Below are 13,666 nucleotides of genomic sequence, written 5' to 3'. Positions count from 1 at the left end.
TAAAAAATCAATAAAACATTAATTAAACCCAATAGGATTTTTTTGCACCCCATAAGGATTATTTATATCTTAGTTGGGATCAAGTACAGGTACTGTTTTATTATTACAGAGAAAAGGGAATCATTTAACCATGAAATAAACCCAATAGGGCTGTTCTGCCCCCAATAAGGGGTAATTATATCTTAGTTGGGATCAAGTACAGGTACTGTTTTATTATTACAGAGAAAAGGGAATCATTTAACCATGAAATAAACCCAATAGGGCTGTTCTGCCCCCAATAAGGGGTAATTATATCTTAGTTGGGATCAAGTACAGGTACTGTTTTATTATTACAGAGAAAAGGGAATCATTTAACCATGAAATAAACCCAATAGGGCTGTTCTGCCCCAATAAGGGGTAATTATGTCTTAGTTGGGATAAAGTACAGGTACTGTTTTATTATTACAGAGAAAAGGGAATCATTTAACCATGAAATAAACCCAATAGGGCTGTTCTGCCCCAATAAGGGGTAATTATATCTTAGTTGGGATCAAGTACAGGTACTGTTTTATTATTACAGAGAAAAAGGAAATCAGTTTTAAAATTCTGAATTGTTTGATTAAAATGGAGTCTATGGGAGATGGGCTTTCTGGATAATGGGTTTTCCGGATAAGGGATCCCATACCTGTATTACCTACAAAGTGTAGCAGGACTCTAGATCAGCATTGTGTAGCTTTCTGGAGCAAAATGCATAAAGAAATCATATGGAACTGGCAGCAATGTGTTAAAATCTACAGACATTGTAGGGGGGGGGGTGTCTTCCAGGTGATTCCAATAAGCGACACCTGATTGGTTGTCTGCAACTCCTGGATCCCCAGAATGAATGAGATGCACCTGGGTCCTTGTATATAAATCTCCCAGACAGCAGGGATCTGAGTATCAGGAGAGGAGTCTGACTGAGGATTTGTGCAACAGTTGCAGGAAATTACAGGTGGGTGTTTGCTCTTTGTTTATATTCTGTTCCTCTTTCTTTTCTCTGAATGGTTGATTTGCCAGTCTTGGTTGGTTTCTTGATTCTCTGCTGGTCTGATTTTTGTCTTGTTATAAATGAAGTTACTTATACCCAGGAATAACCAGTTAAAGCTCAGCAGTCTGGTTTCTCAACCCTAAACTTCCCTGTTTGTATTTATATTGGTGTGGCTTGGCCACAACATTCCTTTTCTGTACATCAGTATATTCCTCTGGGTGTGAGCTGCCATCTGTCTTGCCAGTGACCTTGTAACTGGGAAATGCTGATACAAATAGTGATGGGGAGTGTGAGTTTCACTGATTTATAGTAGTGCTTAGTGAATGCCTTAACTGCCAGGGGCTGATTTCCTGATTTTGTTCTTGGGCCTAAGTGCACCACTGGTAAAAGTAGCAGTAACTGTTTACATGGCCCTTTTGCTCAATAAATTGGTCTATATGTACAGGTATGGGATCCCTTATCTGGAAATCCACTATCCAGAAAGTTCTGAATTATGGAAAGGCGCTCTCTCTCATAGAATCCATTATAGGCAAATAATTCTAATCTTTAAAAAAAAAAAAAACTCTCTAACTATAAAACAGAACATTTTAACTCTATCCCAACTAAGATATAATTACCCCTTATTGGGGGCAGAACAGCCCTATTGGGTTTATTTAATGGTTAAATGATTCCCTTTTCTCTGTAATAATAAAACAGTACCTGTACTTGATCCCAACTAAGATATTATTACCCCTTATTGGGGGCAGAACAGCCCTATTGGGTTTATTTAATGGTTAAATTATTCTCTTTTCTCTGTAATAATAAAACAGTACCTGTACTTGATCCCAACTAAGATATAATTACCCCTTATTGGGGCAGAACAGTCCTATTGGGTTTATTTAATGGTTAAATGATTCCCTTTTCTCTGTAATAATAAAACAGTACCTGTACTTGATCCCAACTAAGATTGTTACAGAACAATCCAATCCTATTGGGTTTATTCGATATTTGAATGATTTCTAGCAGACTTAAATTATGGAAAGATCCCTTAGCTGGAAAACCCCAGGTCCCGAGCATTCTGGATATCTGGTTCCATACTTGTATGTGGGTGGGCAGGGGGGATAAAGACACTTGTTACAGACTCCTACATTGTACTTGAAGGCCAGTTCCATGTACTATGTATGTGTGAACACACTGCAGGCTAACACCATTGTGGAAACATTGTCATTTTAAAACCTGAAGGTCCATTTGACTGCCTTGTCTGAGGGATTAGGTTCTAGACATGCACAGTTGCTGGTTTATATCAGCCATGAATAGATGGAATTGTATTGCTTGATGTTACAGTAGGGGTTTGCATTATTTACTGTCGGGTGATCAGTCAGTGACACAGAGCATAACAAAATGGTTGCGTAAGTTTAATAGGATGTTTACTGATGTATATGTGCTGTCTGGCAGGGTTCTTTCCTAATCACTTGTATGTCAAAAGGGTTGTACACTTGCAAATACACAATGAATTCTGGGAACTAATCCCAAAGAGCCCCAAGAAAATCCTACTTTGGGTTTATCCCAGGGATCCCCAGCCTTTCTTACTCGTGAGCCACAGTCAAATGTAAAACTTGGAGAGCAACACAAGCACCATAAAAGTTCATGGAGGAACCAAATAAGGGCTGTGATTGGCTATTAGGGGCCTCTATGCACCCTATCAGCTTACAGGGGGCTTTATTTGGTAGGAAATCTTGTTTTTATTCAACCAAAACTTGCCCCCAAGTCAGGAATTCAGAAATAACTCCCTGGTCTGGGGGCACTGACAGCAACATCCAAGGGGTTGGGGAGCAACAGTGGTTGGGTCACTGGTTTATCCTATAGGCTAAAGCTCACCTACTGGATTTTTAAAGCAGAAGCCAGGATAATAGTGGTGAGCTTTACCCTATAGCAGTGAGTTCCCCCCCCCCCCCCCCCAACCAGTGGCTCGTGAGCAACATGTTGCTCCCTGTGGCCTCAAAGTAGGTGCTCATTTTTGAAATTTCTGGTAAGGCAAGTTGTGGTTACATAAAAACTAAGTATAATGCTAAACAGCCTTCTATAGGCTGCCAGTACGCATAGGGGCTATTAAGTAGCCAATAATAGCCTCCAGGAAGTTTTTCTATTGTGTTGCCCCCCAACATGTTGTCCATTTAAATGTGGCTTATTGGTATAAAAGGTTGGGGGGGTCCCTGCCCTATAGGATAAACCCATGTGTACGGGGAACTTCTTGGAGCTCTTTGGGATTTTTTTCCCAGAATTCCTTTGTCCTTTTTCGCTAACCACTTGTAAAATGTATCGTTTTTGTAGGTGTAATAATGAAACCCACCATGAAGAAAATGAGATCTGCTGGCAACAATATGCCCCAGAGCACTCTGGGAAAGGGCAAAGTGAAGTCCAAGGGTCGCTACTCCAGCTTCATTTACAGGGTATTGAAACAGGTAAGGGCAATGGCAATTAACTACTTTTATAAGAATGGTATTTGCTTATGGTACATCAGGCCTCAGCCACCCCTTTTCTCACATGTAGGGTAACGCGTTCCTACAAATCTGACCACTTACATGGAAGCCACTATTGGCTGCCACTGGTCTTTGGCAGGCCTCGGCCATTCTAGTCTTTCCTCCCTGATATAGATCTCTATTGATGTGCTGCACTGTTTGGGACGGCGGCAGGCACTTATCCTCTGGCCATATTCCAAAAATCTTTGCAGCAAAGGCAATTCCCACATATCCCAAAGGCAGCAGGGTTAATGCCCTGGATCCCCAAGGTCCCTTCCTGTTCAATGCAGACTTGGTGGCAGCTCGTGCCTTGACCTGACATTACACTTCAACCAGCAGCCACTACTTTGAATAGTTTAAATGACTGAAGTGTGGACACTTCATATTTCTTCACTGCTGTTCCCCTGGCATGACTAAAAAGCAAATTATCTTGATTTGGGTCTTGTTCATAAAGTACTGGTGTAAGTCTGCTGGCCCATAAGGCAGGCTGAGACAAACTAATCTTCCTAATCTGTTAATAATGACACTTTAGCAATGCCTGGCTGCTAGGACCACAAGTCTAGTGAAAGGCTCTAAATAGAAGAGCAGATGGGAGTTCTGGGAAGAAAGCTCGGCATCCCTTCTCAGCACCTAGATTTACATGGAATAGACAAAGGTGGGCTGCAGTGAATGCATTCCAGTCATCCAGGTGCCATGGAGGTAACCACAAATGAGTGGGTTCCAACATGCTTGGCTTGTGTAGCATTTACTGTTGTAGGACACATTTGCCTCATTGTGTGTATTGGTTAGGGGATGGTGATCAGTGGCTCAATATACAAAGGCTTGCCCTAAGCACCATGTTGGCCAATGCAGTGGTTCCTGGCTTTGCGTGCCATAGACCTTTACAAGCCCCAAAGGGATACTGCTGTAGTCAACCATGTAATATGCAGTTCTCTAAAATGTCTATATATCACGACAACAATGTAGCCGCTTCCTCCTAACAATCAAGTTAAAGGGCATTGTGTGCATACAGCCTGTTAAACCTGGATATCTTTTTGCAGAATCAACGGAAATCCAGCTTCGCTTCTCTATCCAAGGAGAGCACTGGCAAAGAGACCTGCTTGTGTATAGCCGACGAGGCTGCCAGACTTTCCCTCTACAACAAGCGGAAAACTATCACTTGCCAGGAGATCCAGTCTGCGGTGAAGCACATTCAGGCTGCCTGCCCTGTCTAGGTGCATGAGTCAGAACTTTAATGTATGTTTGCTTTAACAGTTTTAATGTGAATAAATAATAAATACACTTTTTTTTTTTATCTTAAAATGTTGCATTCCTTTGCCTTAATGATTCCTTTCTTTAGACAGGGCCAACTGTTGGCTTTCCCTCTAATGGGGGAACACCATTCTAACTTCAAAAGGGCATATATTACTGTGAACTGTTTACTATTAAAAGCTGCCAACTTGGGCCAGACAACATTGAGGCTTATAATAGGCTGGTCACTTCAGTCAGGCAGGGTTTTAAAAATCCTATTGAGCAGGGGGTATTGCTGCAGGAATCCATATCATCTGTATGTGATCACTGGTCCAATAATTGGTTCAGCTGAACTCGACCCAGCAAATGGGAGTGTCCAAAACTGGCCAAAGAATACCCTTATTGGTAACCTGGCCAAACGAGTAAGTCTTGACACACTGCTGGGTTTCAATGTGACTTAAAGTTGCCACCTGTCTGGTTTTGACCAGGACAGCCCAGTTTTTAGAAGGGCTGCCTGGGTCAAATCCATAATTTTTTTTTTTTTTTTTTTTCCCAACACTGCTTGTGCTGACTTCTATGGCCCAATGTAGCAGTTGGCTGTCCTCCTGTCCATATTCCCACAATGCTATGAATAATTATGTGTAGGAGAATTGGAAGTGTACAAGGTGTATTATATTTGAGCTAGGTCTCCTGGCTAGAGGAAATCTTGACTACTATATTGTCTCAATGGTTATAGTTACAAGAGTCCATGGGCCCAAGTGCAAGAACTGAGCCTCCTTGCAGTGTGCTCTGACTCCAGTGGGCCCTATTGGATGGGGGTGAATGGGCCTGGGGGCAGTTGCCCCTGGTATTTAATGCCACTGCAAGGTAGTTAAAGGGAGGTCCTATATATAGTTTTATGCCCTACCTGGTAGATATTTCCCTATTTTTGACTCCTGGTGGCCATAGAGCAATGGATTCTGAAATGTATGGGGCACAGCCTTCAGGCCATGTAGGATGAAAGCTGTTTAAGTTCTCCTGGAAACCATTTGTACCATTAAAGGAGACCTATAGGCAATTATGAATGGGGGTGGTTTTACTTTGGGCTAAAAATTAATCCTATCTGTAAAAATTGCCCCTTTATTGGAGCTCCCTATAGATCCTCTCAGGTCCCGGTCTGTGTTTCAAATGTCCTATTGGTCTCTGCCAGAAGCACAGTAGGAGGGGGAGAGCCAATCACAGTCCTGCAGTCACACAAGCAAAGACAGGCTTCAGGTCAGTCTATAGCTGCAGATTAGTAAGTTGGACACTTGCTTTTATTCCTCAAACTTTGGATAAAATGTGTAACCTCTTTAACCCAAGGGACTCTCAAAAGGGGCCTCCTCCCTAGCATGTTCCTCCTAATGTTTATATAATACAGCTGTACAGGTGTGGGACCTGTTATCCAGCATGCTTGGGACCTGGTGTTTTCTATACAAAGGATCTTTCCATAATTTGGGTCACAATACCTTGAGTCTGCTAATAAACAATTTCAATATTAAACCCAGGTAGGTAGATTGGAGTGGAGTTGTGTTACACAGTAGTAGTTGAGGTTGGGCACCACCATAAAGACACATCCAGTTCAGCCTTCAGTCATTCCTGTTTCCCAAACTGCACTGAACCAGTCTCTGGATGGAGTATTTATATTAGTACGTTAGTCTGGATGCCCTAATTACTCTTGAAAATAGCTAATGTATCCCCCAGCACATCTTACCCCCCCCCCCCCCCCAGGGCACCGGCCTGCACTGACTTGTGTGATGTCCAAGAACCCTCAGGGAGCTGAAGGCCATGTTGTAATGTTACGGGGCAAATTCATACTTTACAGCAGAACTTTTTTTCTCTTTGTATTTGAAAGGGAAGGAATTTGATCGTTAACCTCATTCATGTTCACCGCAGAGTAGTTTCCTTCTGGCCTGTCACTTGCACTATAAAAATAGAAGTTAATAGAAAGTGTAAATAAAAAAGTGAACTTTGACCAAATGAGTTCTCCTTTCAGAGTAAGGTAATTTGCTCATAAAGAGGAAGCTGATCTAGAAATACCTAAAATACAGCCATAATACTCTCTGCCTATCCCCCACACACACACATGCATGTACAGGTATGGGATCTGTTACCCAGAAACCCATTATCCACAACATTCCAAATTTCAGGAAGGCCGTCTCCTATAGACTCCATAATAAGCAAATAATTCCAATTTTTAAAAACAATTTCTTCTTTCTCTAATAATAAAACAGTAACCTGTACTTGATCCCAACTAAGATATAATTACCCCTTATTGGGGCAGAACAGCCCTATTGGGTTTATTTAATGGTTAAATGATTTCCTTTTCTCTGTAATAATAAAACAGTACCTGTACTTGATCCCAACTAAGATATAATTACCCCTTATTGGGGGCAGAACATCCCTATTGGGTTTATTTAATGGTTAAATGATTCCCTTTTCTCTGTAATAATAAAACAGTACCTGTACTTGATCCCAACTAAGATATAATTACCCCTTATTGGGGGCAGAACATCCCTATTGGGTTTATTTAATGGTTAAATGATTCCCTTTTCTCTGTAATAATAAAACAGTACCTGTACTTGATCCCAACTAAGATATAATTACCCCTTATTGGGGGCAGAACAGCCCTATTGGGTTTATTTAATGGTTAAATGATTCCCTTTTCTCTGTAATAATAAAACAGTACCTGTACTTGATCCCAACTAAGATATAATTACCCCTTATTGGGGCAGAAGAGTCCTATAGGGTTTATTTAATGGTTAAATGATTCCCTTTTCTCTGTAATAATAAAACAGTACCTGTACTTGATCCCAACTAAGATATAATTACCCCTTATTGGGGGCAGAACAGCCCTATTGGCCTGTCAATATATAAGCTCCTATATGGGCTCCTATCTTTTAGTGCCCTGTGCTGTAATCACACAAATGCCAATTGACTTAGCCAAGGAGACTCATTAACGATTTGATAATTAACCCTGTGAGGTTGCAGCCTGCTTAGTTCCCTTTCGCTCACTCTTTCTTTGTTTGCTTGTAAAGATGCACCAGATCCATTGTTTTATATTGAACTATATATCAAATCCCCCAGTGCATCCTAGGAATATAAGGACAGAGCTAGCACCACAGGAGGCATCAAGGAAAGAAGTGACAGGTACTGATAAGAAATCTGTGTCACACCCAAAAGACTTCAGCCACTGGCACTGGCGGCAGGAGCAGCGGAGCCTGGCATCACCCAGACACTGAGAGAGCCCATCATCTAGGGATTCTGTAAGAGGGATAACAGGGAAATAATGTGTTCAGTGTGGTGAATATACATTGAAGAATAAGGGTGCCCATACACAGGCAGGTAAGCTGTCAAATCAGTCTAAAGGGGGCCATACACGGGCTGTTTCTAGCTGCCAATATAAATCCCTTAGACCAATTTGGTCTGCTTATTGGCCTGTGTATGGGCACCCCCCGCCTGCGCCGTGCCCCCCCTAGCCCAAAGACCACCCCCTCCTGACGATTTTTGCTACGGGCAACGAAAATGCAATTGCACTGTAAGTGCGAGCCCACACCTGGAAGAACCAAATTCAAGGGGCTAAAGAGCTGCTTGTGGCTCCCGCGCTGCGGTTTGCCCACCATTGCCATAGACAGTTACTATTTATTGGGCTGGGGGGGGGGCTATTGGGCCTCTGAATACTTGAAACGCCAGGGCCTATTTTGAATCCCAGTCCAGGCCTGTTTCAGACTATGGGAGTAAATTCATACAGTCCTTTCATCAGAATCAGTACTTCAGACAGGCTCCTGACTTTTAACCAGGGGGTCCAACCACTTTGCCTGTTGTTAGGTTCTGTCTGTGACATCATTAGTAACAGCCAATTATATACTCACCTGCACAGCATTAGCCACAGGTGATACTGAGTAATTACCCAGCCCCACCCAGCTGCCTGCCCCTATATAACCCCACTGCTGCCCTACTGGAGCTCCCATTGGCCTCTGTTGCTGGAGTTTTAGTGTGGGGTTTGGGTTTATTTTCCGCCTTCAGCTGTTGGTGCTGGTATTGCTGCCTGCACCCATGGGTGCTCTGGGAAGCTTGGGCTCTGGCATCAGGTGAGCACTGAGGGGCTTCTCTCCCTATAAATCTGAGCAGGGAAAGCCTGTAAGCAGTGTATCTGTATCTGCTGGGGCTACATGGTGACTAAACAATAAACGCAGTCAGATTGCTGCAGTCTGGCTCAGGGCACTAATTCCCATCTCTGTATGTTTGATGGATATGCCGTTATATTGTACAATGGTGCAGAACATGTTCGTGTGAGTTACTGGGGGGAAGTAGAACTGTATCTATAGTAGATAATAAGGTACAATTGCACCGTTACTAATTTTTCAGATAACCTGAGCTCCCTGTCAGCGTAACTTTAATTCTGATTGGTTACAGGCCGCACGCAGAGACACAGGGAATACACGGCGGCCCCTCCCCTCCCTGTGGCTCCTCCCTTTCTTACTGAGAGACGCTGGGTAAGGCGGGCCGTGTTCCTCCCGGAGGTTTCTGTTCTTAGTTTGAAAACCACGGTACTACGGGTAAGCCTGACCCGATCTTGCTGCAGGGCCCGGTACTGATACACAGGCGGCTGCACTGGGAGGGCCCCGCATTCTGCCTCCCTGCCAGACACGCTGCTGACTGCAACTGCTTTTATCCCGCCATGCGTTCGGTTTCCTTTGTAAACTTACTCATTGAATTTGGCGGGAAACAATCTTTCTTCTTTAAGAGGGTAGGCTGACTCTCTGATGCGGGGAGTTGTACTTTATTTCTATAACTTTGTTTCGCACTGTTTATGTATGAGTCTCGGTGTCCATTCCATTCTCAAAACTGGCCAAGTTATGGTCTAACTTAGGGGGCTGTTCCTGCTGAATTGTGCTTAGTACAGGGGAATCCCTATGTGCCATAGTTTTATGGTATCTCTCTGTACAGGCTATGAGCAAACTTAGGGGGCTGTTCCTGCTGAATTGTGCTTAGTACAGGGGAATCCCTATGTGCCATAGTTTTATGGTATCTCTCTGTACAGGCTATGAGCAAACTTAGGGGGCTGTTCCTGCTGAATTGTGCTTAGTACAGGGGAATCCCTATGTGCCATAGTTTTATGGCATCTCTCTGTACAGGCTATGAGCAAACTTAGGGGGCTGTTCCTGCTGAATTGTGCTTAGTACAGGGGAATCCCTATGTGCCATAGTTTTATGGTATCTCTCTGTACAGGCTATGAGCAAACTTAGGGGGCAGTTCCTGCTGAATTGTGCTTAGTACAGGGGAATCCCTATGCTGCCATAGTTTTATGGTATCTCTCTGTACAGGCTATGAGCAAACTTAGGGGGCAGGTCCTGCTGAATTGTGCTTAGTACAGGGGAATCCCTATGTGCCATAGTTTTATAGTATCTCTCTGTACAGGCTATGAGCAAACCCTGAGCAGATTTTTTTTTTTTTGTGGTAATTTTAACTCTTCACATGACCAAAGAGCTGTTTGTATAAAACCTAGAATGCAGGTACTCTATATGTGACTTGATACTTTCCCAGTATAATAAAGCGCTATTTGCTCATTACAGGATGAGGACACTCGGCGGCAGCTCCGTTAGAGAGGTCTGGGATTTCCGTGGCAGCTGATTGGATTTGCCTCTAAATATGGTAAGAAATGGGTGTAATTAACAGCATTAACCAATGATGCGCTGTCTTGGTATGACAGAAAAGGCCGAATTGCAGCGTTTACATGACAGAGGCGCAGTGACAAAGCCCCTAGAAGAGAGCTCCACTGACCAGTGCAGATTTGTGGCCCTTAATTGCCACCCATACAGTTCAGTGAATGCTGCGCTGCTTTTCAGCCGAGTGGGATACACAAATATAATAAACATATTTATTCTTATTGTCTGTCCTTGTCAAAACGGTTCTGTGCGGGTGCAGTTAGAGAATAACAGGAAGAACAAACCCCTCCGACACCCAAGGCTGCTGCTTTAGGAGATGTGAGCACCTAAGGCCTACAGGACACCATGTTGGATCCCCACGTGTGAGTGACACTTCTGTAAGTATGTAGGGACTATTATGCCTCTTGTACCATGCTTATAGGGTACATACAGGTGTGCCACCATAGGCCAGTGCCCTGCATGTCTGTAGCAGTGGGAGTGGGTATCTGTGGGCAGTAGTCTTGCTCCTGGGGTTACAGGCCGTTCCCATTACCTGTGGCTGGATCCTGAAATGTAAGAAAACCCTAAATGTTCTTTGGATCATGCGTTTTGAAGTGGGCCGGTATAGAACCAACTTCTATATTGGGATCAGCAGTCTGAGGAATGATGACACAAAAGGCCGAATTGCAGCGCCCCCCCCTGGCAGGTTTCTCTCTCTGCGGGAGGCGTGATGACAAAACTCCTTGAAGCGAACTGACAACTGACCTCAGCCCCATGGGCCTGTCCTGCTAGGTGCTGTAATATGGGCGGGGCATGGCATTGCTGAACTATCTGATAAAAATCTTGCGGGATATCTTGCTTGTTTACATGGCAATAAGCTGTTAGTTGAGGGTAGTCTTTAGATATATATTTTTTTAGTAAAGGTTGGTATTAAAACAATCAGCTAGAACAGAATTCAGTGTCCACCTATTGCCAACCCGGACAGGTGGGACTGTGAGTTAAGCATTTTTGGATACAGGGAAACTGATTCTAATCTAAGCAGTACTTCCATGTAATGAGTTCATTACCAATATAATAATAAAGTGCTGGCTTTGCTGTGTTTGTAACCGCAGACCTAACCACAGGATGCAGCACTTAGTGGCAGCTTCATTAGAGGGACCCAGGATTTCTGTGGCAGCTGATTGGATTTGCCCCTAAATATGGTAAGATATGGCTTTAATTAACCATGTTAATAAAGCAGCTGCCTTGGGATGGTGACAGAAGGCCTCGTGGCCCTTTAGTCATTTCCAATGCTGCAAGCTGGGAAGTCTTTTGTTGCTCTTGTTGAACTATTGCCTATAGCAGTGCCCCCCTTCCTTTGAACAGACAAACATTCCATTTTTTGGGGGGGGGTGAACTTTTATACAATTAAAGTGAATGTAGTGCTGCTTTCAATTAGACAAGGAAACGCTTATTACTTTACTAATACTCATTCTTGCTGACTATCCAGTTTTCAATGTATTCTGTGCAGGTTCGGCTAGAGAAGAGCATTGCATTGGGATGAACTGACCCAACTAAAATACAAGGCTCCTGATGAGACAAGTGAGTGCAAGCCAGTGTATTATGCTTTTAGGGTATGTACATACAGGGGTGTGTAGCTCTGCCACCGCTGGGCAGTGCCCTGCATGTCTAGCCCTGGGAGGGGTGTCTCTTCCTGTGGTTACGGTCACTCCTGGGTTGCTGCACTGCTGTGTAGGAGAATGTAGGAAAGTGACAGCAGTGTTGCTAATCAGTAGAACTCCCAGATGACTGAAATAAAATGTATGGATCCTGCATTTTATAGTGGGTGGGGTTAGAACCAACTTCTAGATCTCTTGTCACACTAGACTGGGGGGGGGGGGAAATCAGCAGTCTGAGGAATGATGACAAAAAAGGCCGAATTACAGCGCCTCCCCTGGCAGGTTTCTCTCTGTGCAGGAGGCGTGATGACAAAACTCCTTGAAGCGAACTGACAACTGACCTCAGCCCCATGGGCCTGTCCCGCTAAGTGCTGTAATATGGGCGGGGCATGGCATTGCTGAACTATCTGATAAAAACGCTTGCAGGATATCTTGCTTGTTTACATGGCAAATGGTTGGTTGAGGGTAGTCTTTAGTTTTTTGTTTTAAGTTAAGGTTGGTATTAAAATCATAAGCTGAAACAGAATTCACAGTATCCTCCTATTGCCAACCCTGACAGGTGGGGCAGTGTCAAAGCCAAAACGCAGCAGACCAACACAGGCTTGTGGCCCTTACTGTACTAATACTCACTCATTCTTGCTGACCTATTTTCAATGTATTCTGTGCAGGTTCGGCTAGAGAAGAGCATTGCGTTGGGAAGAACTGACCCAACTGAAATACAGGACTCCTGATGAGATAAGTGAGTGCAAGTGAAGATATGGGGGGGGGACATGCTTTTAGGGTTTGTACATACAGGGGTGTGTAGCTCTGCATTTTTGCCTGCTGATGCCACTGGGCACTACCCTGTATGTCCCAGGTGTTTCTCCTCCTGTGGTTACAATCTCTCCTGGGTTGCTGCACTGCTGGGTAGGAGAATGCAGTAAGTGATTGTCAGTGTTGCTAATGGGCGCAACTACCAGAGACTGAGGCCTATATGTATTCAGTCCTCTGGATCCTGCATTTTATAGTGGGTGGGGTTAGAGCCAACTTCTAGATCTTTGTCACTAGACTTGGGGGGGGGATCAGCAGTCTGAGGAATGATGACAAAAAAGGCCGAATTACAGCGCCTCCCCTGGCAGGTTTCTCTCTGTGCGGGAGGTGTGATGACAAAACTCCTTGAAGCGAACTGACAACTGACCTCAGCCCCATGGGCCTGTCCCACTAAGTGCTGTAATATGGGCGGGGCATGGCATTGCTGAGTTTAATATAAATACAGTATAATATAATGAAAACTTTTTTCTTTTTCTTGCAGTATGACTGGACTGTCCTCTAAATGACAATAAGCCTCAGATCTCCTCTATCACCTTTCAATGGGTTCTTCAGGAAAGTGATATCAAAGTGGTACTTTAAATTCCCTGGAACATTGTGTCCTGATATTGTATTTAGTCATCAACCTGCCCCTTACTCCATATTGTGTTCCTCGTCTGTCTTGTCTCAATTACATCACCGTCCCTGGTCTTCCCCCTCCTTTATTCCCATTATACATTTGAATGTTTCTTTTAACAGTGCTGTATATACTAATAAACATTGTAAAAAAAAAAAAGATTGTCTGGTCTAAGATGACTGTAG

General features: G+C 43.7%; 1 protein-coding gene, 1 long non-coding RNA gene and 3 other non-coding genes across 10 annotated transcripts; all 5 read left to right on the top strand.

Moving 5' to 3' along the window:
• The first annotated feature begins 865 nt into the window (after positions 1-865).
• Positions 866-4,806, top strand: LOC733561 (probable histone H2B 3). Its single transcript, XM_002933952.4, has 3 exons — positions 866-970; positions 3,317-3,447; positions 4,545-4,806. Exons 2-3 carry the CDS (start codon positions 3,325-3,327, stop codon positions 4,716-4,718), a joined length of 297 nt encoding a protein of 98 aa, XP_002933998.2. The 5' UTR covers positions 866-970; positions 3,317-3,324; the 3' UTR covers positions 4,719-4,806.
• Positions 4,807-8,733: 3,927 nt separating this feature from the next.
• LOC101732958 lies at positions 8,734-13,626 on the top strand. 6 transcript variants are annotated; one of them, XR_004220480.1, is made up of 7 exons: positions 8,734-8,843; positions 9,169-9,248; positions 10,329-10,407; positions 10,681-10,798; positions 11,911-11,981; positions 12,727-12,797; positions 13,350-13,626. It is a non-coding gene; the product is annotated as an uncharacterized LOC101732958 (long non-coding RNA). The 6 variants fall into 6 exon arrangements; XR_004220479.1 differs by having other exon boundaries at positions 9,169-9,311; positions 10,685-10,798; XR_004220477.1 differs by having other exon boundaries at positions 9,169-9,311.
• Positions 11,056-11,171, top strand: LOC116407847. The gene has a single exon (XR_004220559.1). It is a non-coding gene; the product is annotated as a small nucleolar RNA SNORD89 (small nucleolar RNA).
• On the top strand, positions 12,291-12,405 carry LOC116407848. Its single transcript, XR_004220560.1, has one exon. It is a non-coding gene; the product is annotated as a small nucleolar RNA SNORD89 (small nucleolar RNA).
• Positions 13,127-13,241, top strand: LOC116407902. The gene has a single exon (XR_004220593.1). It is a non-coding gene; the product is annotated as a small nucleolar RNA SNORD89 (small nucleolar RNA).
• Positions 13,627-13,666: the final 40 nt, after the last annotated feature.

The sequence above is a fragment of the Xenopus tropicalis genome, chromosome 9, assembly GCF_000004195.4.
Source record: "Xenopus tropicalis strain Nigerian chromosome 9, UCB_Xtro_10.0, whole genome shotgun sequence".
NCBI lineage: Eukaryota > Metazoa > Chordata > Amphibia > Anura > Pipidae > Xenopus > Xenopus tropicalis.
This window is presented reverse-complemented; position numbering and strand designations above follow the sequence as displayed.